This window comes from Platichthys flesus, chromosome 13, assembly GCF_949316205.1.
Source record: "Platichthys flesus chromosome 13, fPlaFle2.1, whole genome shotgun sequence".
Taxonomy (NCBI): domain Eukaryota; kingdom Metazoa; phylum Chordata; class Actinopteri; order Pleuronectiformes; family Pleuronectidae; genus Platichthys; species Platichthys flesus.
The window spans coordinates 9,054,364-9,078,322 of record NC_084957.1 but is presented as its reverse complement, the minus strand read 5'-3'; the positions used below and the strand labels follow the sequence as shown (position 1 = coordinate 9,078,322).

General features: G+C 42.5%; 1 protein-coding gene across 2 annotated transcripts; it reads right to left on the bottom strand.

The window, feature by feature from the left end:
* Nucleotides 1–444: 444 nt before the first annotated feature.
* On the bottom strand, nucleotides 445–21,114 carry ranbp2 (RAN binding protein 2). 2 transcript variants are annotated; one of them, XM_062402397.1, is made up of 29 exons: nucleotides 20,919–21,114; nucleotides 20,116–20,183; nucleotides 19,902–20,013; nucleotides 18,983–19,135; nucleotides 18,131–18,361; nucleotides 17,841–17,983; nucleotides 17,307–17,502; nucleotides 16,864–17,004; nucleotides 16,503–16,662; nucleotides 15,888–16,069; nucleotides 15,194–15,402; nucleotides 14,563–14,686; nucleotides 13,778–13,939; nucleotides 13,321–13,458; nucleotides 12,811–12,942; nucleotides 12,469–12,693; nucleotides 12,273–12,356; nucleotides 11,945–12,080; nucleotides 11,735–11,829; nucleotides 6,867–11,640; nucleotides 5,209–5,385; nucleotides 4,689–4,775; nucleotides 4,403–4,578; nucleotides 3,730–4,042; nucleotides 3,287–3,376; nucleotides 3,035–3,186; nucleotides 2,683–2,956; nucleotides 2,032–2,387; nucleotides 445–1,039 (listed from the first exon to the last, which is right to left on the bottom strand). In XM_062402397.1, the coding sequence occupies exons 1-29, from the start codon at nucleotides 20,988–20,990 to the stop codon at nucleotides 734–736; spliced, it is 9,468 nt and encodes a 3,155-aa protein (XP_062258381.1). In that variant the 5' UTR covers nucleotides 20,991–21,114; the 3' UTR covers nucleotides 445–733. The 2 variants fall into 2 exon arrangements, with proteins under 2 accessions (XP_062258381.1, XP_062258380.1); XM_062402396.1 differs by having other exon boundaries at nucleotides 4,403–4,605; nucleotides 20,919–21,113.
* Nucleotides 21,115–23,959: the final 2,845 nt, after the last annotated feature.

Here is a 23,959-nt window from a genome sequence, read left to right as displayed (position 1 = left end):
CATTGTTATTGTGGAAACATTCATGCAGTAAAGAGATTTGTCTACCACAGCAAAAAGATCCATGAGTTTTGTAAATAATTTTAAAGGATGAATCTGGACACTTCACTGGCCTCCACATCAAACGGTTTCTCGTTGTTTGGTACAGCAGGCACCGTTTTTATTTGAATTGTGATCATCTTGGATGATAACGCAACACCTTTGGAAAAACTCCATACCAGATGAGACGACTCCAGGTTATAGTGCATGTGGGAAAGTATCAACTCGAGTTTCACCTCTGGGGGCGCCCTAACTTCAAAAGTACTCTGGACAGCGTTCATAGAGGAAGCAGCAGCCCGGTTCAAAACCAATGTGTGTATTTAAATGTTAAGACTTTAAATAACAGAGTGGAGCCTATGATGACAACCAGCATACTAAATTTGTTCATATACAATTAAACACAAAATAAACAAATTATGGAGTATTTATTGACAGATGATGATAAAGATGCAAGTGCAACACACAAACAAACAAGTCTGCACCCACATAGTACGACACCAAGGTAATAGAAATTATTTTTGTCCAAAGCAAAAATCACTTTTAGTTCAAGGCTACTGGAGTCGGGTGTTGACCAGTCGTCCTGTGATGAGCGTGGTTTGAGTTTTAGCAGGAGAGAATGAACCACACTGGGAACACATCGTTTTCCAAAGTCCTGTATGACCTCCACTTTATAACCTGAACTGAACATTAAAAAAAACTACAGCTGTCCACAGTCTGTGATGACCAGCTTCTTTGTGGGCACGCCTCCCTTCGTGCCCAGCTCCCCCATCTGCAGCACCACGTCCATGCCGTCCCGCACCCAACCAAAAACCACGTGTTTGAAGTCCAGGTGCTCTGCTTTCTTCAGCGTGATGAAGAACTGGGAGTTGTTGGTGTCCCGCCCACAGTTGGCCATTGACAGGATTCCTGGGCCTGTATGCCGAACGTCGAAGTTCTCATCCTCAAACTTGCTGCCGTAGATGGACTTGCCTCCTGTGCCGTCCCCTTTTGTGAAGTCACCACCCTAAAGACAGATGGGGTTTTTGTTATTGATTTACACAAAAGCAGTTTTCACAGATTAACACCAAACTTGGTGAAAGGATGCAATAATGGACCCCAATTAAGAGGCAGATATAGGCCTTTTTTGTAATTTTCTCAAGGAATAAATCATAGATTAAGGTGTGTAAACAAAAATATTTAGGTGGCAAGTATCAATGATTGTGTATGATTTGGTGCAGCCAATGAAAACCCCATGCGTGATTTTCACAGCACAAGAAATTAAAAAGTAGGAAATGTAAAGTATTTATAATTATAATTTTATGCTTTTTGACAGACACAGGTCTGAGGGTTTGGAAATTAGTTAAGAAACTGGCAACAGAGATAGCCAGGGCTGTAGGAAAAGTGCACTTTGAGCCTTGGCTAAGGTGTAGGCGCCATTCCAGTGAAATAATCACAAAATTTAAACACCTTCATCTGCCATATTTACATCAGATTCCATGATATAGTTGTAAGGTTGCTTCATGAGCAAGATGACCCAGGAGTTTTGTAACAAAAAGAAAACCAGGGTCTTTAAGTCCCATCAGGTCTCTTGTTTTCTTACTGAAAAACATAAAAATAAACCAGTGAGTCACACTGAACAAATTATTGTGACGCCTGGGAAGTTATGAAAGGAACCATTTTTGATTCAACACAAATGGAAAAATAATAGTGGTAAAACAGCTACTGAACTACAATTAGATGAAACACTGATGTATTTCACAGTGTGTAAATTTGATATTCAAACAAAACTCGACAATAACCGTGAACATGAGATTTGAGGCATTGGCCCAAACAGATGAATGAATGAGTTGACAGACTCAGTTACAGTTGAACTATAAGGACTATCATTACAGATGTGTTGAGTCAACACTAGTGAGCAAACATCACTCAGTGAGAGACGAGCGTAGGTTTGTCAACACTAACCACACCATGCTCATCAAGAAATGCAGCTCTGCACCAGTCCAGTCATTTCCTCACCTGACACATGAAGCCCGGTATGACTCTGTGGAAGACGGAGTTCCGCAGTCCGAAGCCTTTGGCCCCGGTACAGAGAACCTTGAAGTTCTCTGCCGTCTTGGGCACAATATGGGAGAAAAGCTCTATGGTGATGGTGCCCAGTGCTTGGTCGTTGGCTGACACTTTGAGGAACACCAGCGGGTTACTGTCTCTGGAGTGCTCTTGAATTCTAGACATCTGTGGTGACAAGACAGACGAGTCATCGCCGCCGCTCTGGCCTATTCGGTTCTGACACTCGCAGAATGTCTTCTTGAATGACTCAGCTATCTCAGCGGTTTTGAACTTGGCCGCCAGCTGCTCGACTTCACCATCGCCGTCTGTAAAAATGAATCAGTCAAGATTACAGCTGGAAATGTGTGTTGGCACAAAGCAGTTAAAAAAAACGGGCAGTTTGAGCTTTTAGAAACCTTTTGAAGGATCTGCATCTGTACAATACCTACTGTTGATAATGTTCATGCAAAAGAAATGTACAGAGATAAAGAGGTAATTTGAATCAAATGATATAAAAACATGGAGGTGAATGTTGGCTTGTGTCATCCAATCTACACCAGACTAAAGAAAAGATTGGTGTCATAAGTGCACAAACTGTTATCATATCCGCAGCATGTGTACCTGAGTAGTCGGTTGCGGTCCATATCAGCGAGTTAGCTGAGGCGTTCATAGGTTTGAGCTCCATCGCCTCTGTGATGTTGTGGTTTGCACAAACCCTCAGCACTTGCTCTCGCCGCATCAGGATTCGGTAGAAATGTTTGGACGGGTGGAAGAGGATCTTGAGGTCACCTACTCCGCGCTCCTTCCACTGACTGAGGTCCCGGTCCCATCGGTAAAGCTTGGCCCGCTCCTTAAACAGAATTTCCTCGTCCTCCTCTCCAGACTTGGTCTCCACCTGAGAGACACAGTTACATCATGAGCTGTGGTCCTCATTCGGTTTTTGTAAATATTGAAGCTCAGCATTTTAAACTACCTCTGGTAGAGACACTATTGGTTCAAAATGAATGTCCCCAGCCTCCTCCTCCTCATCATCAGTGCCCTCCTCTTCTCCAGTCTTTTTTGGTTTTGAGGGCACTGCACACCCAAACACTGACGCTCCAGCATTTGCCCACGAGAAGTTGGCGTCTGCGAGAAAGACAAAATATTAAATACGAAGTGAAATATTATCTTGTTGTAGCAACACCTTGGTCGATACATGTTAAAAAGAGGCAAATCTGAAACCAACCTGTAGCTCCAAATGCATAACCCTCTGTCGTTTGGGCCAGGTCAGCAAATGAGAAGCCACTAACATCTTTGGAGCCAAAGCTGGAGAAGTCTGTGGTCGGAGAACAAAGTTAACATGAATCAATCATAAGTATCAAAAGTAAAAGTACGCAAAAAATGGCTACTGTGATCTTTATTCTGAGGTTATTATAAATTAATGAATGTGTAAGTAGCATTTTCTTTTTTCTTTCTGAACACTTCAGAGTAAACCTGATAAGAAACTAGGAGGGGGGGGACTCCTCCACTTCTGAGCAGAACAGAACGGAGAGGATTATTTATATTCTAAAAGTCACTTGGTCTGAATAAGTCAGCGGCAACTTATATTTAGTACACTACACACAACATGTAAGATTATCAAAAGGTAGTTAGTTATATATGTTGTGAAAAGTAGAATGTGCTCTGTACCTTGACTAGTTGTAGAAGTGGCAGGAGCTGTTGCCTCAGTGTTGGACTCCGGCTCCGAGCTCTTCTTTGTTGACAGGTCGATGGGACAGCTGCTGCTGCTGACAGTGGTGCTGCTGCTGCTGCTGACAGTGGTGCTGCTGATGGTGGTGCTTGGAACTTGACTACAAGTCTCCACTGGCTGCTCCGGGGTCGGCTCCTGTGTGTATGTGTTGCCTGCAGTGTCTGAGCTGCTGGATGACAGAGTTGGTGTCTCCTCTTCTTGGGAAACTGCAGAGTTGCTGGGGACTTCTGGTCCTGTATTTAACTGGGCGGCCTGGTGCGAGGGACAGGGATAACAAATACAGTCAAGAGGCTTGTAAGAAATTAGATGTGAGATTATGTGACCTACATGAGTTATGTTAATGTTATTTATATGTCTCACAGTGATAGTTATCGTCATCAATTCATTATTGGATTGAACTAGCTATATACAGTATATATAAATACATGTATGCGTTTATAAGTATATGTAGATACTCTGTATTAAAAGGAATCTGATCATGCTGAAAGAAACTTGATCAGAACATCCCTGGTACTTAGATACGGTCTGCTTAGATGCATATTTGATCTGAAATCCTATCTCTACAAGATTCAGTGCCCTTTCAAATAACTGCGTAAGTACTGCATCATTAACCAGTTCTCGCTGTGCCTTGCGGACTTCTGTCTCGTAGTCCTCAGTCTTGTCGTAGTCTGTATCACTGTCTGTGGTGCTCAGGCCACAGAAGAAATTGGGTGGAAGCAAGAGGCTTTTGGCCTTCTCCTCTTCCTGCGGCGTCGGCTTCTTCTCCCACACCAACTGGCAGTCGGGATCTGAAGGCGGCACACTCAAGATGAGGTCTGGAGAATGGCACCAACAGTTATAATTATTATGATTTACTGGACATTACAGAACATGGCTGTGAAAGGAATAACATACATACCATCACTACACGCTGAAGCACCTTTCTCAGGAGCATCGGGGTAGAGCTTTCCATTCAGGGCTTTTACTGCGGACTCAAAGTCCTCGTCTGAAAATTCAGAATTAACAGTATTTTTTTCATTAATTACACTTTAATGTGCTAATGAGGAAGATTTGTTGATTTCACTGTTCCCACTTCACTCATACAGACTTGGACAATGGAATGGACACAGGAGGGTCTATTGTCATTACACTTATTTTCACATTTAAAATGTTTGATAGGTTTGAGGAATGTACAATGATCACACAAGTAGAAAATAAGCAGTTGCTTCAATGATACAACACAGTGGTAAAAGCACAACAGAGGTATGCCAGAAATGCTGAGATTCTTGCTTAAACTTTTCAATTGTTCAGCTAAAGTTGTAATTTGTAATGAAATTGTAGCAACTTGAAAACAAATGTAAAAATGGTGCAATTGACTGGTAGATTTATTCCACTACTGTATACTCATAATGGATATTTTCAGACTCTTTTGGCCTCACCATCAGTTTGATCATCGCTGACGTATCCTGGTTCGTTCTGGTAGCAGAAGAAGGTGAGTGGCAGCAGGAGCTCCCTGGATAAAGCAGCCTGTTCAGCAGTGGGTTCCCTGACATACACGATCTCCACTTCCGAGTCCTCATCCGACCCTGCACCACCTTGTTCTGCCTGTGAGGGCCCTATGACACAGATACGATAGAGGCAGAAAAAGACAGTCAGGCTGGGAAGGTACTGTTCAGAAGATCAGCAGAAATGAATCTGCTTCCACTTAATTGCCTTTAGAAACACAGGTGTTAGTTCACACAAACAAATACTTCATGCTCAGCAAAACGGAATAACATGCATTTGATACACACGTGTGAGACAACCTGTATTAAGAACAGATTATGTAAGCATGTCTCCATTTTCAATTGACTTCACTGACAGGGAGACAGGGAATTACATTTCACACTGTTGCTACACATCCTGCACTAAAAATGGAGTGAGTGATGTCGGCACAGTGCATTCCTCTGTGAGGGAACACTGTGTGGAATCCTCTCAGCTCAGCTTTCACTAGACATCAAGTGAAACGGATGTGTGTGCAGTTGGGATTCAAAACTCTAGTCTGTTCTGTCTAACATTTAATCATCTGGTCAATTATTACCAATTTTAGAATAATGAAAAAGCTTAACACAGCTACGGACTGAAGTCCAGTAAAAAATCTGTGATCATCTTTCAGATGAGAAAAGGTTGAACTAAACACAATTGGACATTTGGTTTTTAGTAGGTGGAATAAATACTGCAAAGACTAGCCATATGAAATGATCAGATATGATTATACTGAATTATCATTCCTCAAAGTATAGAATAAAAAATAAACAAATTCCTATAAAAAGGACCTAACTGCATGTCATTTCTCTCCTATCATCTCCGGTATGAGACACATACTAAGATATTTTTATATATTTTTAAAATCCGGTGGTCAGTCAAAACTGCACCTCCACACAATGGACATGCAACACATTAGCTTCACTGTTTTTTCCACTCCGTGCATCTAGGTTATTTTGTTTCTGGTAGTAAGGGCCAGCCAGGTGACAGCTGCGGTGTTAACACACACTACAATGATTTGAGTACCTGGGGGCTCAAATTGGGTGGTTGATGGGCTGGTCCAAAAAGCCATTGGGTTATCTTTGAAAAGCCTAAAATCCAGCCCTAAGGGATGATGGGTTATTAGAGAAACTAATCGTGAGCTTGGTATCATAATCATAAAACAAGGCCAAAAGTGCGCGTGTTGACTAATAGTTTTTTTTTTTTTTTACTACACTACAAAAATATTATGGTCGAGTACAACATATTTAACTAAATCTATTGTTGATTATTAAGTATATAATTTTGAGATGGAGGTACAGTCAGTAAAATTAAAATAACAGCATAAAAGTGACTACATGTAGTTGAAATGGAAAATCTGATGTAATAGAATATAGAATTTCTGTCATAGTAAAAACTGAGTGGGGGCTTGGCTAAGTCAATCACAAAGATGATGGAGCAATGATATGGAGATGGAACAAGACAATGAAGTAAAATAAAATGATCAACAACAGACCTGGGAAGGTTCAAAAACTGAAAATCAGACAAATATTTAACACTTATTTAGAGGGTTTTTTGTTTTGATGTTTCTTACCTTTCTCTGGGACTTTGAATGCAGGTGATGCAGGTGAAGGATGTCCAGCATCTTTGGCTTTCAAACCGGATGCAGAGTCCTCACCCTCAGAGGGAGATCTCGGGGATCCAAAAATCTTCTGAAGGCTACCAGTGCCAAAAACAAACTTAGGAGGAGACACCACCGTCTTTGAGGAGTAGTCTGGACCCGAAGAACTGGGTGAACATGGCTCAATGTTGGGGAAAAGCTCTGTACGTACTTTTGTGGTCTCTTCTAGAACAGCGATGGCTGCCTTCCCACATACAGCTGTTGCAGTCTTTGCAGATTCTGCAGATGCAGTGTCTGGAGATGTGGGAACTACAGAGGTCACTGGAGTCATAAGTTCCTGGTTTTCTTGAGCAGCCTTGGCATCTTCAAAGACCTGTTTGAATGCGTTTGCAGAATCCTGCAGCTTGAACCTCACAGCCAACTGCTCAATAGTACCCTCTCCTTCTTCAGCAAAGTCCATGGCACTCCATACCCACGCCTTCTCAGAGCCTTTCATAGGCTCCAGCTTCATGGCTGCTGATATCCAGTGGTTGGCACATATCTTAAGTACCTGGTCTCTCCTCATTATCAACCTCACTTGTTTGGTGGTAAAATTCTGCAAGATCTTGAGGTCCCCGATTCCCCTCTCCTTCCACTGACCCAGCTCCTTATCGTAGCGATACAGTTTGGCCCTGTGACTGAAGATCACCTGCTCATTTTCCTCTCCTGTTGAAATATCCACCAGATCAGGCAAGGGGACTACAGGCTCAAAGTGCTGGCCATCCCTCTCCTCATCCTGAGTTACATCCTGCTCATCGTCAGTACCCTCTGACGTTCTGCTCTGGTTAGGTTTAGCAGGAGACTTGGACGGGCTGATGCCAGGTTGGAAGCTGAAGTTGAACCCACTTGTGGATTCTCCAAAGCGGAACAGGTTCTTTCTCAAGGGGCTACTAGTGATGGGGGAGGCATAGACTGATGAGTCAGCAGTATCATCTAAAGCATCTTCTCGTAGGTCGTAGTTATCCCACTCCAAGGTGGGACCAGTGGTTTCACTGTGACCCTTGATTACAAGGCTTGAAACATTGCTGGATGTTATATCGCCCTGTTTGTCATCATCTCTGATCTTTGTTTTCTCATCTGTCAAAAAGAATTTCAGGTCTTTCAAACCAGACTTCATTTCCTCTGCTTTCTGAATGAGATGTGCTGTCCTGCCTGTGTCAACCAGCTTGTGGGGGGTTTGCAAGGGGATGTCCAAAAGAAGCCTCTGACACTCATCAAATTTCACTTTAAACTCCTCAGCCAGCTCTGTGGTTTTAAACTTGGCAGCTAACTGTTCAAGTTTAGCATCTCCCTCAGCAAAGTCATTGGCCAGCCACATCCATGCTTTATCTGACCCTGCCAAGGGCTTAAGATTCATGGTGGTGGTGATCCAGTGATTGGCGCACACCTTCAGAACCTGCTCTCTTCTCATGAGCACCCTGAGTCTGCCATTTGAGGTGTTTTTCAGGAATTTGAGTATCCCTACACCACGCTCTTTCCACTGACTGGTATCGGTGTCAAATCTGAAAAGTTTGACGCGTTGAGAGTAAAGAACCTGTTCATCCTCCTCCCCTGTCACCAGATCCACCTTATCAGGCATCTGAACCACTGGTTCAAACTGAATATCGTCATTTTCCTCCGTTTTATACATGTCGTCGTCCTCCAGTTCATTAGAGGCAACCGTCTTAGTAGGGGTTGCCTGTAACGATGAGAACATCTGCTCACCGGCCCGAGAGAAACCTTTAAAATCTGGGTCTTTCTTGCTAAACTGGATGTCTGAGGACTGTGCCAGGTCAGCAAAACTTAATGCATTGGGTTTTCCAGTAAATAATGGATTTTGGTCTTGTTCCGTTTGGTCCTCTGAAGGTGTAGACGTATCTTGTTTCTCATTATGTTTGGCAGCTATGCTTTTCAGAAAGCTGGAGGCTGACCCAGATGGAGGTGTTGGATCATCAGTTGGGGCAGTATCCTGAATGCCAAACTTGAAGCCACCACCTGCATTAGGTATTGAGAAAGAGAAGCCTGCAGCACTTGTGCTACTAGATCCAGACTGTGGAGTTTCAAACTTGAAAGAATCTGCAGAGCTTTTATCTTTTTTGTGGCCGAACTGGAAAGTGCTGCCACCTCCAAATGGCAGTTTGAATCCAGTTGCAGGTGGCTGACTTGATGAACTCTTGGAACCAAAGGCAAAGCTGAAGCTAGAGGCTGTGGGAGCAGCACTGCTTGTGCTTTTAGCGTTGGGGTTTGGTGTCTGACAAGCAACACACTTATTGGCAGAGCCATTGTTTCTCACTAGACAAATGTCGCAGTCCCATTCGTCCTCCTTCCTGGCAAACTTGGCTTCTAAAGAGGGATTTGCATTTGGGGTGTGGCAGGAAACACATTCAGTATTTGATGCATCATTTCTGACCAGGCAGACATCGCAGTCCCACTGTCCATCCTTCTTTCCAAAAGCAGATCCGAAACCTATCACCGCTGGCAGATTTGATGATACTGAAGGCCCCTCTGTTGATTTAGCAGCAGGATTTGGGCTACTACAAGCTACACATTTGTTAACAGAGGCTTCATTTCTTACTTCGCACATATCACAATCCCACTGCCCAGGCTTCTTTCCAAAAGCAGATCCGAAACCTATCACCGCTGGCAGATTTGATGATACTGAAGGCCCCTCTGTTGATTTAGCAGCAGGATTTGAGCTACTACAAGCTACACATTTGTTAACAGAGGCTTCATTTCTTACTTCGCACATATCACAATCCCACTGCCCAGGCTTCTTTCCAAAAGCAGATCCGAAACCTATCACCGCTGGCAGATTTGATGATACTGAAGGCCCCTCTGTTGATTTAGCAGCAGGATTTGGGCTACTACAAGCTACACATTTGTTAACAGAGGCTTCATTTCTTACTTCGCACAAATCACAATCCCACTGCCCAGGCTTCTTCCCAAACTGGGCACCAAACCCAGAGTTTGGTGTAGAGGGCTCCACTTCAGGTGGTTTGGCTTGTGCTGTTACCGTTGTTTTAGCCGAGGCTTTTAGAGCATTACAAGAAACGCAACTGTCTGAATTTGCCTCATTTCTCACAGAACATTTGTCGCAGTCCCACTGGCCCGGCTTCTTTCCAGACGGAGCTACAAGGCCAGAACCAAATGCGCTCGTTACTGTGTCAGCGGGTTTTAAGGAACTGGTCCCAAAGGTAAATGAAGAGGGTATAGATGCTCCAAACGCACCAAATCCAGTAAATGTAGAGGCAGAACTACTGGGTTTTGAGGAATCTGTGCCAAATTTGAAACTAAATGGACTGGGTTTGGCGTCACTAGCAGCCTGAATGTCTGGTTTTGATGAAGAATTGGGATTAGCAGTTTGACATGCAGCACACCGCACATCTGTGGGTTTATTTCTTACATAGCATGCATTGCATTCCCATTCACCTTGTTTAAGTGCAAATTGGGCTGCCAGTGATGGAGAATCTTTGATGCTCTCCTCTTTCTCCTTCACTTGACTGTGCTCTTCTGGGGATTCAAGGACAATTTTCTGGGCTTCCTCAAACTTGGCTTTGAAAAGTGATGCCTCATCTGCTGTTTTAAAGCGGATGGCCAGCTGCTCTGGCTTAGGTTCTTCATCCGCATAGTCAATGGCATTCCAGACCCAGGATTTGTCAGAGCCTGCATTTGGTTTTAGTAGCATATCAGCATTGATGTAGTGATTGGCACAGATCTTGAGGACTTGTTCCCTTCTCATTAAGAGGCGGACTTTCCCCTTAGTGCTGTGTTTTAGGATTTTAACGTTGCCAATACCTCGCTCCTTCCACTCTTTTGTCTCTGTGTCAAATCGATACAACTTTGCCCTGTTGCAAAACATCTCCTCCTCCTCTTCCTCACCCGTTTTCACATCTACTTTATCAGGAAGAGGTACAATGGGTTCAAAATGAGGGCCATCCTCATCCTCCTCAACATGAGTGCTCTCATTGTCACTCTCTGCTGCTTTTCCTGCCTCTGGTGTGTAACTGGATAACCCAAACACTGGCTTGGCGGTGTCAGAATCACCAAATTTAAACGGCTGGTCCACTTTTCCGAACACACTTCCAGTGTCGGTACTGTCTGCAGAATCGACAAAGGAAAAGCTAGTCGTACCTTTGGTGCCGAAGGTGAAAATGCCCGTTTGGCTGGCAGGCTCCTGAGTGGGAAGCTTTTCCTGAACAGCTTCTGTTTTAGTGGGAATGTCGGATGTAAGGAGATCAAGCAGACTTTCACTGTGCTTAGCCTGAGAAGCAGAGAAGGTGAAATCTCCATCGTTTGATTTAAAGTTAGAGTTGAATTTGAACGAAGATGAAGGTGTTGACTGGGCAACAGCCCCTGCTCCAAAACTAGGCACTTTGGGGACTTCAGCAGGCGCCTGTTGACTGAAGGACAGCTTCCCAAAGTCCATAGGCTTCCCCTCTATGGTCTTTGGTGGCTGAACAGGGACTACAGATGGTTTGGTGAAATAGCCAGGTTCAGGTAGAGGAGGGTTAGTGGTTTGTTGGGTTACACTCTGGCCATAGTATTCTTCACTATATGGGGAAAGAAGGCTTGTGGCTTGCGAATCAAATCGCATAGGGGCGCCAAAGACTTGTTCTTGAGGAGGGTAAATGCCGGGTGTGGCTGTTTGCGATGGAGGTGTGTGAGTGGGCGGCTGGTAACCATACATATGCTGCTGAGGTGGCATACGGTTCATACCGTACACTGGGCCCTATGTAAAGATGAGAGAGAATACAAATCGAATGTCACTCAATAAACTTTCAGCAAGTGTGTTAATGTAAATCAATGTTAGATGATGAGGATACCTTTGTGGGGGTTACATTTGCTGCTGTGCGCAGGAGATACTGAGAGTTATAAGCTGGAGACTGGTTGTAGTAAGCAGAGGGGACTGTGGTGGCAACTTTAAAAAGAAAAATTACATAGGTTTAATTTACAAAATCTTTAATACAGTAATTGCAAAGAAAAATATGTATATACATATTTAGATATGCTATCTTTCCATGTAATGTTCTTACCTGTTAGGGGGGCACCATGGTACGACTGGACTGGGGTAAAAGCATCGCCCTCAGCCCCATAGCTCTCCCCATACATCTTATGATGAGGAGAGCCTGCATTCCCTGAAGAGTTGTGCCTTAGATCATGAACTTCATTCTGCAAAACAAGCAGCTTAATGAGAAGTGGCCTAACTTAAATACAGACATACAGAACAATTAACCCCCACTTAAAGTAACACAGAATAGTGATTAAGAACCAATCAATGTAGAATAAAAAAAAAATGTAAGCAATGTATGAATCTCTGTGTTTGTGTGGAAAACATTTTTATTGTATCTGTTGAATCCAGACCTTGAGGGCTTCAACTTGCTGACACAGCATCTGAAGGAGACTTTTCTGGTCCTCCACCCAATGAGGCTGCGTCTTGGGAGAAATCTGAATAACAAGGGAAAGAAGTTATAAAATGTGTTTTCAATCGAAACTCATTCTGAAAGGAAACATTTAAATATAATATACATAAAGAGTATTGCCAGTAACCTGAACCTACTAGTCTTTTGGAAGGAGAGACTATGATTTTGTTTGGAGAAGGACTGGAAAACTTAATGTGGGATATTGTGGCACTGGTTTCTATGGGATGAGCAGGACTAGAGTGAACTGGTCCTCTCTGAACCTCCTCTTTCTCCTCCTCTTCATCTATAGCCTCTCCACTCTCCCCCAGCTGTTGGTTCACATCATTCAGGAGGTCGACAACTTCCTCCATGGATACAGGCAGCTGGAAGATAAAATATAGGCAATGGAGTTCACCTTTACGAGGAAAAGCCAGACGATACCCTGTGCCCACCATATTGACTCAATTAGTAAACAATGTGTCGTGGTTCAAAAGACTTACCTTCTCAATGTCGTCGGCATTAGCATTGTAGATCTTAGACAGGTAGGACCTAAACTTTCTCAGGTATGTGATGCATCGGTCTTGGGTCTCCTCAATCCCATTGCTGGCCTCCTCTGAGAGCCGCTGGTAGATCTGCAAAGGAATAGCAAACCATAGTGACATGCAGAAGCAAAGGTGTTAGAACCATTAAATTAAAGGTCCCACAATCAGATGTGATATTAAAGGACTGATCCTTGTAAAATGTCTGGAATCTGTATGTTTCCGTTTGATTAAGATCCTGATAGTGTATTTGCGCCAATATACTGAGGGACACAGTAACCAAAAAAAAGATGGCCACAAGTTCAAAATACAGGAAAATGCACTTTTAGTCAGTCATATCAAGATGTTGCTTAATAATAAGATCTATATTTAAGACTGGGGCAGCAATATTCATGTTTATGAGCCCCATTTGAGCTAATAGCTGTCAGGAATGAGAGCTGATTGAATAAATCTGCGGGGAAAAAGACTTACCTGAGCCAAATGCCAAAAGGATGACATGTTATTGATGGATTCCAAAGTAGCGATGGCCTCCTCCGTCCTGCCCTCAATCTCAAGAAGAGCTGCGAACGCTATCTTGAATTCCTCTTCATAACCCTTCACAGAAGAAATCTGAGATGGGAGAAAGACATGCACACATAAATACTGGGAGCCAACACGATAGACACCAGTGGCAATCAAACCCCAACCCTTTAAGACTAACACCAAGCTCTACCATTTGACCAAGATTGAAAGATCTAAAAAAAATGTTTAACCAATATTGAATTGGTCATTAAAAACAATCATAAATATAAATCAATTATTAAGGTAAGGCACTCAAATTCATTGCTCATAAACTTCAGACTCAAGACAAGTGTCTCCGAATAAGAGAGGACCCAAGGTGCAGGCACTCATTCCACCACTAATATAAAGTTTGAGAAAATGTTTTAACCTGAATATCTTTGGAGGGAAAGTGCATGAAGAGGGGGTGGAGGGGTTCGGGTATGCCACGTCTGTTTTTGATTTTTTCCAACAGTGGGAGGGCGACTTTCCAGTAGTGCACACTCCGACCAATGTACTCCTTTTGGTCATAGTACGAGTTCACTCCATCACCCTGGGTTATTAAAACATACATAAACAGCTTGATGTCAAAGACAGAAGGTAAAATCAGTCATATTAATGCAGTGTTGACAATATTATCAAGGAAAAATAATAAGAATACAGTTTTCATGGAGACGTTTTTTCTGTTACAAATTCTACACAATTCAAATGGTTACACAATGAGAGAAGCAGCATACATGGTGGTTTTGATATCCTTAACTTTGCAGTTGTAGAGTGAGTGACAAGGAGCAGGTGTAAAGCATGCGGGTCTCTGGTTAGTTTCTGGCAAGGTGCTGACATATTTAAGTGGTATTTTTCTGTCCGTGCTAAATGCCTGACATCTATATTTCTAGTGCTCGTATATTACTGCAGTCCAGTAGCAATCATACAGTATAAAAACAAAGATTTCAGACTCAGAATGATGTTGCTATGTGGTTTAGAATGAATGACTATAAGAAACTTTAAGATCTATTTAAAGCACAAATACAACATATTTCTACTCTGTCAAGGAAACTCCACCTAAAGTCCTAACCAAAAGATTGACAAACACATCATCTACCAGCTAGACACTTCTGTTTTCAAACTTGCCATTCACTGAGCTTGTGCTAACTGTTTCGTATCTGTGTGTGTCTGTACCGTCTGGCTGAGACACTTTGCCCAGTGGATGGCCAGTGCTGGTTGAAGCCCATGCTTCTCTCCGGCTCTCAGAGAGCTCAGTCCATGTTGCACAATCATTCGCTGCTTGCCAGACATGCCGGTGCTGAAAGATCAATTATCAAAATGGTCAAAAACGCTGAATATGCTTAGTCCTCACGTCTTAAAAATGTAAAAAAATGTACGAGTAGCCTTTTTGTTGTCTCAGGGTTTTTGAGGCACCAACACAAATAGGCTCAATGTAAATGTAGTCCCTTTGTCCACAAGGTCACTTTTGCTATCTATGTTTTTCATTCAATGTCAAACCAGTAAATGACCAAGGTCTTTATGAGACAGCCTGACAAGTTGAGATTTAATATTGAAATATTACAACTTCGCACCTCCACTGGTTACATTTTTGCAGGATTGGAAATGTTCAAATTATGAGACAAATAAATTAAGCTTTCAAAGCCAATAACCAAATACATACTTTTGTACGATGCAACATATAGGGTCTTTAAAGCAATATTTCTCTATAAGATTACCAATGATATATTTATTGCTTTGTGTGGAGACAACTTTTTCTATTTTTGACAGAAGCTGGATTTAACCAGCTTTAGGTTTTCAGACTCACGATGCCTGTTTATGAATAAGGCTGTTGAGGGCGTCCCACCACTCCCTCTGTCTGTCAGTGGTCAGGAGGCGAAGGAGAGGAAGTGGGAGGCAGCGAGGCTCATAGAGCTGCAGTTGTTGCTGCTGCTGCTGCTGGTTCATTGAACTGCTGATTTTTGCTGTTTCCTGGAGTTGACAGTGGCTACAGAACACCACACCATATAAAAACACCTGGAGGAAACAAAAAAAAGAGATACTTTAACATTTTGAAAGTGCACATAGAACCACATTTTCTGAACTCTGTGACTTTTTATTTAATCACACCTTTTATCTAATGGCATTGTTTTTTTTAGTATACGAGGAAAGCAGCCTTATTGTTTACAACTCAAATTGCATGAAGTTGTAAACAATAATGTGAATAATGTTCGTAACAGCCACACAAGCTCTCCAAGCCACCTTGCAGTCTGAACTGCAAACATTTTTTTTGTTAAGAATCATATTCATTCAACACTTTATGATCCTCGGACAACAAATCCATTTGCATTACTAATTCAGATTTTTTTAAAGCTCTAGTATAAATGCTGATAATAGGATTAATGCAAGATCAGATTTTCTTGGATGTCCCGAATATGAAAAGCTATTTGTAGACTTCTCTAGAGAAAGCTTCATCCTGTTGAATTTGAACCCATCAAACCAACTAGCATGGTTCCCCCTACCTCCAGGTCCAGAAGGCAGATAGACTCTGGTGCATTTGTGTCCAGTTTGGAAGTTTCCAGGGTTAACCTCGGAAAGAGCTGTGCCAGCCAATCTCTCAGTGCTGGTCTTTGGTCCAGAAGAGTCCACTGTAGCCCCAACCAGCTCAGATGTTGCAGGTCACCACCATGTAGAAGGATGGAGCCTAAAAAAGAGGTAACAGAGTTATTAAAATGTAGGAGTACGCATAATGCGATAGCATTGTATGCAGAACAATTAAATACGTATGCCACTTTGAGATTATCTGAAGAGTTTTCAAACAAATAAAGATGGATGCAAGTATTATCAGTGCTACAGCGTAAACTGTGTTTGTCTAAATCATATAAATCTATAGAAGACAAACACCTTTTTATTATATTGTCTATTTGAAAGAAAATCTTGACTCACAGCCAACTTATTGTGAATTATGTTACTAAAACACCCAATGTAGTTTTGTGTCCATTAATCATTTGCGCATTACAAAATTAACCTGGCAAAGATACTTATAAATGTTTAAGAAAATCATTTATTTATCAATAACTAATGTAAACAAGAGAAAAGTCGACCAAATTTACTCAGTCAAGTAATAAGTTTTGTACCAGTGTCCCATTTGGCCAGTTGAGAGAGCTCTGGACCAGTGGTGTTGATGGAACGAATGTCATCATTGGCAATAAATGAAGATGCAGCGGAGGCCTGGGGTCCAAATAACAATTCAAACAGCGTATCCTGACCACTGCGGTTTCCAAATACCTCAACCACCTACACACAGACAAAATTAAATGATTATCATCATCATCATCATTATTATTATTATTATTATGTCTCTTTTAAAAATATAAACAAGGTATCTGTGTGATATGAGGAATATGATGCAAAAGTTATTAATGTTGGTCTGGTTTTCAATATTCATGACTGTAAACAAAGAGTTGAATGTGTCAGTTAATATTTAACCATACTGACCTCTCTGATTAAGATGGTTAAATCAGTGCTCAGATTGAGCAACATGTGTCCGGCCTGACTCTGTCGATCGTTGGCCAGCAGCTCTAGAAGCGGTGGGGCTGACTGGTCTCTTTTGGTCACTTTAGGCTTTGGTCTGGAGACCTGGTAGGTGGACAAACAAAAAAAGAGACAATTTCAAAAGGTACTTGGGTATGGCAGCCAAACAAAGTCTGCAAAGAAAGAACTATTAAAAACTATAGCATAAAGCATAAATTGTTCTATTGAAAGGGAGCCGTTTAAAGGGGAATGCATATCTAAGGTGACCAGTATACAAGTTCAATCATTAAATTAACACAAATTCATAAGCTGAAAATAACCTGCAAAATACTACAATCAAAATTTTTCTGTTTTACCATCCTTCAGATTTATGTAAACTATATTTGTTTCATCTGGCACATCAGTACCTGGTATGCTAGCAGGTAGCACAGTGCAGCCATGTCAATGACAACCCTCCAGGTCTGCTGGCGGTCCTGGGCAAGCTTCACCAGCAGTGTCGCAGCATGAAGGTAGAGGTGACCTCTCATCTCCACAAACACCTCACAAAGATCATCTGCGTGGCAGCCCGCAATGCTGCTCAGTGTCTGCATAGCTTGATCAAAACTGCACACAGACACACACAAATGTATAATACAGAACAAAGTCTCCTGCTGTTATGTTGATTCAACATATGATGAAAATATGACAAACCTAAAACCAAGTTATAGTATGCTTTGCTAAATCATTTTCAGATTTCAGTGATATGATGAATGAGTCAATCTGAAAACTTTGTATGATAAAGCTGCCAGAAACTGAGGCTAACACATCCAATCTAGAACACTTTCCGTCACATTTGTGGTAAAATGTCCAGTGTAATGTTTTTATAACCAGGTGTAAAACATTCCTCAATGTGGCATCGTTTCAGTGTGTGTACAACGCCGCAAGACCTCAACATGACTTACCTCTTGAGTGCGTCACAGCTGGGCTGCACACTGCTCTCAGACAGTGTGATTCGCAGCAGGCTGCAGTGGGCCAATAGCAGCTCCCTCTGGCACCGCCGAAACAACTTTTCATTACTAGAAACACTCGGCTGAGCCAAATATTCCTGAAAAAAAATCAATAAAAAAAAATATTTAGGAGTTAAATAGGTTAGGTCATATACAAAGTTTTGAAAAAGCCACCTATGCCATCTTACCATAGCAAATATACTGTAACTGTTGAACTTCTATAACTTCTATAACACCATGCTCACCTGCAGAGTGTGCACCACCACTCTGTACCAGTCCAGACTGTGGCTTAGCAAGCCCATTTTCTCCGCAGCAAGGCAATGCTTGATGGCTTCATCCAGTCGACCATCCTGACAGAAGAGCTGAACCAGCTTCACGTTCACATGTGCATCACCCGGCCTCGCTGCCAGCTCAGCCTGGAGGAGGTCAAACAGCCGGTTCCAACCCTGCTGACCCTGACGACTCAGGAGGTTCTCCTGTATAAAGTGGCACAAATAAACCAAAAATTATCAGCATGGCATTCTCTCCATCGTTGTTAAATGTCTGCTTGTTTTCTGTGTCCCGCCACAGTTTCATGGAGACATTAGAAAAAATGTTCTAATAAGAACATAAAAGACCTTTAGCCGTGTGTTTTTCTTACTTGTAGCACTGTGTGCAGCACACTACATCACTGAGTGTGTGAGTGAGTGACCGTGTCTGGACCTCTTTCCCTCTCACAAACACATTGACCCGTCAAAAAGTCTAATTGGCCAACGGCAGCACCGTAAAAAAATCCCGCTGTGCCAATGGGCTTTCAAAAAATCCATATAGTTTTTAAACTGTCTTGCAGACACAACTTGCTATAACATCAATATTGAGGGAGTAGACAGAAATGTGTCATTCCCAATGCGCAAGACATGGTACCACGTGGTTTAACAATAATGAAAACCCTGTTCATAGAAAGTTACCATATTTAAGACAATGGTGACAGTGAGGTGTACACAAGGCTGTGATCTAGGCACAAATTAAAGAGTGATATTAGTTGAGTTGATGGGGTGGTGACAGATGCCGTGTCAAACAGAGCTCTTACTAGAGATTCAGAAGAAAAGAAGCCTCACCTTCAGGTTGAAGACAGCAGGGTTTCCTGGCAGCATCTTGGCAGCTTTGTCCACCCAGAATTCTGCTTTGCCATCAAATTCCTCCTTACTGACCAGTAACTCAGCCACCTTCAACACCAGGTCCCCCTGGGCAGGGTTCAAGTCCACCGACCGCTACAGACATACAGAGGTGAAAGCATCTTAAGGTCAGTTTTTTAATAAAGCTTGCAGACATGTGATAGATCCAAAGACCATGACACTTCCAAAACATGGAGGAGGCTGGCTGGACAGACCAGTAGGAAAGAGGTACAAGTTATTGATTAAACACAGGCAGGAGTCCAAGGCATTAGAATTACATACACTGTGCATCCTGTAAAAACAGGTTCCCAAACAAATAACCTTTCGCTTTCAGTTAGTCAAAAACAAAACGTACTTTGTTCTTAACATTAAGCTCTTCCCTCCCTTTGACATGTAGGGTCATTAACAACCTGCTTCATCCAAGGTCATTTCTCTCATTGTTAGTCGGTAATAATGTCTTTTTCTTATCGACTATTTGACAGTGAGTGGTCGATCCTTTTGCAAAAGCTTCTTAGTAAATATACAAAGGCAATTTCGTTGTTTGCTCTATATTTTCAGATTTCCATCACAACTCTGAGGCAAATTATGATTTTGGGATAAATTACACTGACCAGACTTTAACGTAAGGTTATCTTTTGATTGTATTTACTTGTGGAATCATCATCATATGCTCTGCCAAATGCTTTAACTCCAACAACAAACCCTGGAATGAATTAGGTTCAAAAGACAGGGTACGTCGCAGACTTTCATTATTCTCATTTTAAAAACACCATTCGGTACAAGAAGCACAACATGCAATGCATTCTTTCAGGAGGAGATAGGACTTTTCTCTGCCCTTCTTTCTCAGTTACGTTTCTCCTACCTTGTAACATCCTACGGCCTTGCCGATGTCTCCCTCTCTCTCGTAGAGCTGTCCAAGGTATCTGTGTGCTTTAGGGTCCCTCTGCTGGACTTTGAGATATTCTGACACATGTCTAGGAAGGGATGGGACAAGCAAGATATCTGTCAATTTAACAAACTTCTCGAGAAAGTATTAACACATCCAGTTAACACCAGGGAGACGAGCATGGGCTTACCTTTTAGCGAGCTCATACTCCTTTGCCTCAGAGTACAATTTAGCAAATAAAAACCCCTTGATTGGCTTCTGTGGAAAGACAATAATGAATTAGATTGTGAGGGAAGCAACAACAGTCAAAGCAATAATGAATCAGTGTTTTCTTACTTAACTATTTATAAACTATAAATATGATCACATATACAAGCTCTTTAAACAAGATATCTGATAGTTGGCCATCAGACTCGAGCTAGTGTTGCTGACGTGTCCTTGGTTGAATACTTTAAGAGTTATTGTTTCTTTGGAGGTGTGTTTGTTGTGCCAGGAAATGAAATAGTTTACCTTCGCATAGATGCTAACAAGAACGTAACTGAGTTTAAAACAGTCTGCTTATATAACTGACAAATACACGAGTTAACTGCGTACATGCAGGTTAAACGTGGAACAGGGGCTTCGTTGTTCTGGACATGTTTAACTAATTAAGGAAGCTGTTGGTTATACATGTCTGTAGCTAGCTGGCTGTGTGACGGTTAGAAGCGCTAATCGGCTAGCATAGCTTATACCTCCATGCCGCCCATTTCTGAAGGAGACGAGGCGCTAACACGCCGGTTAGCCCCACATCCGCGCTGCTAGCTGCGGGACGTTTAGTGAAGCGAACACCGAAAACACGGCAGTTCGGACTGTTTGAACTCGTCCCGACTGCCGTGTGGGCAGTTGGGATCCTGTCAATTTATACACGATTTAAAATAAATCAAGCTAGCGTTCGTTTGAGCGGGTGATCAGCCTGACACATGCTGGCTACCGCTAGCCACCGGCTCGACTTACCTCTTTGAGCGAGGGAGAGGAGCTCAGTGCGGAGGAGACGTACCGGTCCACGTCGGCCTTACTCCGCCGCATGGCTTCACAACGCGGCTGCTGCTGCTACAGCCGCGCACTAATGTCCGTGTTGCACCAGGGAGTCAGTCAAAGTTTTCAAATGTAGCATCGGTGGGAGCTCCTCGTCTTCTTCTCTCCGGCAGGTTTAGCGCTTTGCTGCCTCCACCGGTGGGGAATTATCACTGCAGATTATGCCGGTTTGTATTTTTGAGATATGTGCAGTGTTGTGCTAGCCTGGATGCCAGACGAACTTAGCCCCGCACACAACATTTTAGGTCGGGCAGTTCACATTCTGACTAGAATTGTGAGTCTGACAACGTTCGTTCATGCACAGTGTTGTGCATGAACGAACGTAAAAAACGCGTTCGTTGAACATGTTTACTTTTATGAGAACGATGAACTGAACGCAACTCAATGACAAATAATGAATTTGAACGGTGAACACGTTCGTATTGTAGCGTCCTCGCGTATAGACGACAGGAAACTTCTCTCTTTATGTGTAACTTTTTTAAAGTCCAGCGAACACGATACACTTCTTGTTCGTAACTCCGAAACTCACCCAATAACTTTTGGAATGTAAACAGATGCACACACAGGCAGACAAATTTGTAAGCTATAAAAAAACAATAAAAAATATATAATAAAAAATATCAAAAGAGTCCTGTACTGATAGCATATCATGCCATGTCGACACAAATAAACATTAATGATGTCCACAATCGGGATGATTCTTATCTCTATATTGTTCTTTCTTCTCCTCCTCTACTTTGTGGTGCTTTCTGAATTGTGCACCTGAAAATGTAATATTTTTTTGATTAATCTTTGACTCTAACCGCAGTCTATCACCGCAGCGTGTAGGTCGCAAATTCTGTGCGAGCCTCAGCCTCACTGTTCACACAGGGAGCCATTCAGGAGGATGTTTTAGATGCTGGCTTGTCTGTCCAGGGAGCCATCTCTTTGTATGCATCATGCTGGATTCAAGGTGGATTCACTTGGTCTGACGTTTTCGATCACATCTTTATAAAACACCTCATTGGCTTCAGACTACAAACCCTATGAAGGGGGGGGGGGGGGGGGGGGGTGAGAGAAGATTCATTCAGTAGACTGGCACTCAGTAGAGCTCAACAGAGCCGTAGGTTCATCTCTGATCCATGCAGCTTCCTTCTACCAAGTTGTGTGGTTATTGGTCCAGTAGTATATTACATAAACCTGTTGACTGACAAATCAGAGATGAATACATAACCTCCTTAGCAGAGGTAATAAAACCTCCACCCATTTATCAAGGAAATGTCACCAACATTAATAATTATAAGAAACACAACAGGAAATTAAAAGTAGAATGAAATGTTTCAGAATATCTAAATAGTTGACGGGTAATTTTCTGTTGGTCGACTTATCAATTCAATTATTAAAAGCAAATTTCCCCCTGCTACTTAGTCTATAGGGTTTTTATATTGTGTTTTATTTACATTGTATATATTGGTATATTTTTGTCGTGCTGGTTGTACATCCAATTGCCCTTGAAGGATATTAAAGATTTTCTTTTATGGACAACTTTAGTTAATAACAAGCTGCACAAACCAAGCTAGAGCAGCAGAGGAACCCAGCAGCCAGCAGGGGGCAGCCTCAGGACATCAGACTGTGGTTCTTGTAAGGCGTCCGTCTCTAACAATAGGTTTTTAAACTGTGTTAAATCATCCAGTATCTAAAAGCCCAAAATACAAAAGTAACTTTTAAGTAAGGCTAATACTAATAAAGTAGAAAATATTTTCTCTGAAGTGTTTATCTAAAGCAGCGTAATATGACACGCTTAGTTCCCGGTGTTTAACATCTGCCTGCGTGGCCAAATGGTTAGAGCGTTCGTCCTCTGTTAAGGAGGACCGGGTACGAATCCCACATAAGTCCATCTTTGATGTTGTATATCATTATATTGATAATATTGGCAGGATTTCTCCTATTAATTGCAAAATATCTTACACTATGTCAATTTAAATTAAGTAAATATAAAAACAGGAAAAAATTAAATAAAAAAAAAAAAAAAAAAAAAAAAAACTGCGCGCGCAATTCCTGCGCATTGGGCTTCTGCGCAGGATGTGCGCAATGGGCTTCTGCGCAGAATGTGCGCAGTAGGGTTCTGCGCAGAATGTGCGCAATGGGCTTCTGCGCAGAATATGCGCAATGGGCTTCTGCGCAGAATGTGCGCAGTAGGGTTCTGCGCAGAATGTGCGCAGTAGGGTTCTGCGCAGAATGTGCGCAATGGGCTTCTGCGCAGAATGTGCGCAGTAGGGTTCTGCGCAGAATGTGCGCAATGGGCTTCTGCGCAGAATGTGCGCAGTAGGGTTCTGCGCAGAATGTGCGCAATGGGCTTCTGCGCAGAATGTGCGCAATGGGCTTCTGCGCAGAATGTGCGCAATGGGCTTCTGCGCAGAATGTGCGCAGTAGGGTTCTGCGCAGAATGTGCGCAATGGGTTTCTGCGCAGGATGTGCGCGCGCAGTTTTTTTTTTTTTAATTTAATTTAATTAATTTTTTAAAATAAATTTTATATTTAATTTTTTTATATTTAATTTTTCATCATAATTTCTCCGCGCTGGTTCAGGGTTAAATGATGCTGGTCTTCACAGGTGACTGACCTACGCAACCTTTAGCCGCCAAGGAGATTATGTGCTTGTGTGTGTGTGGCCGCAGCGCTGCCGGTGCGAACAGCCGAAGTATTTCACATTGGCGAGGAAAGCAGGCGGACTGCTTTTCGCAGCGCTTCTACCTCCGCTGCGTCCCCGGGGTTAGAGGATGATGGTGTGACGTTAATGTCTTGTTTTACATTGCATGTGTCACGTCTCCTATGTCGCCTGTACCAGGAGCCGCCCCTGTCACTGGTTATCTTGCCTCGCTGTCTGGCCGGTAACCAGTCGTCCGGACCGCTCCGTGAAGATGGAGGAGGAGATGTTTCTTTACTTGGAATGCAGCTACTTTATTTCTCGGATATACAGCA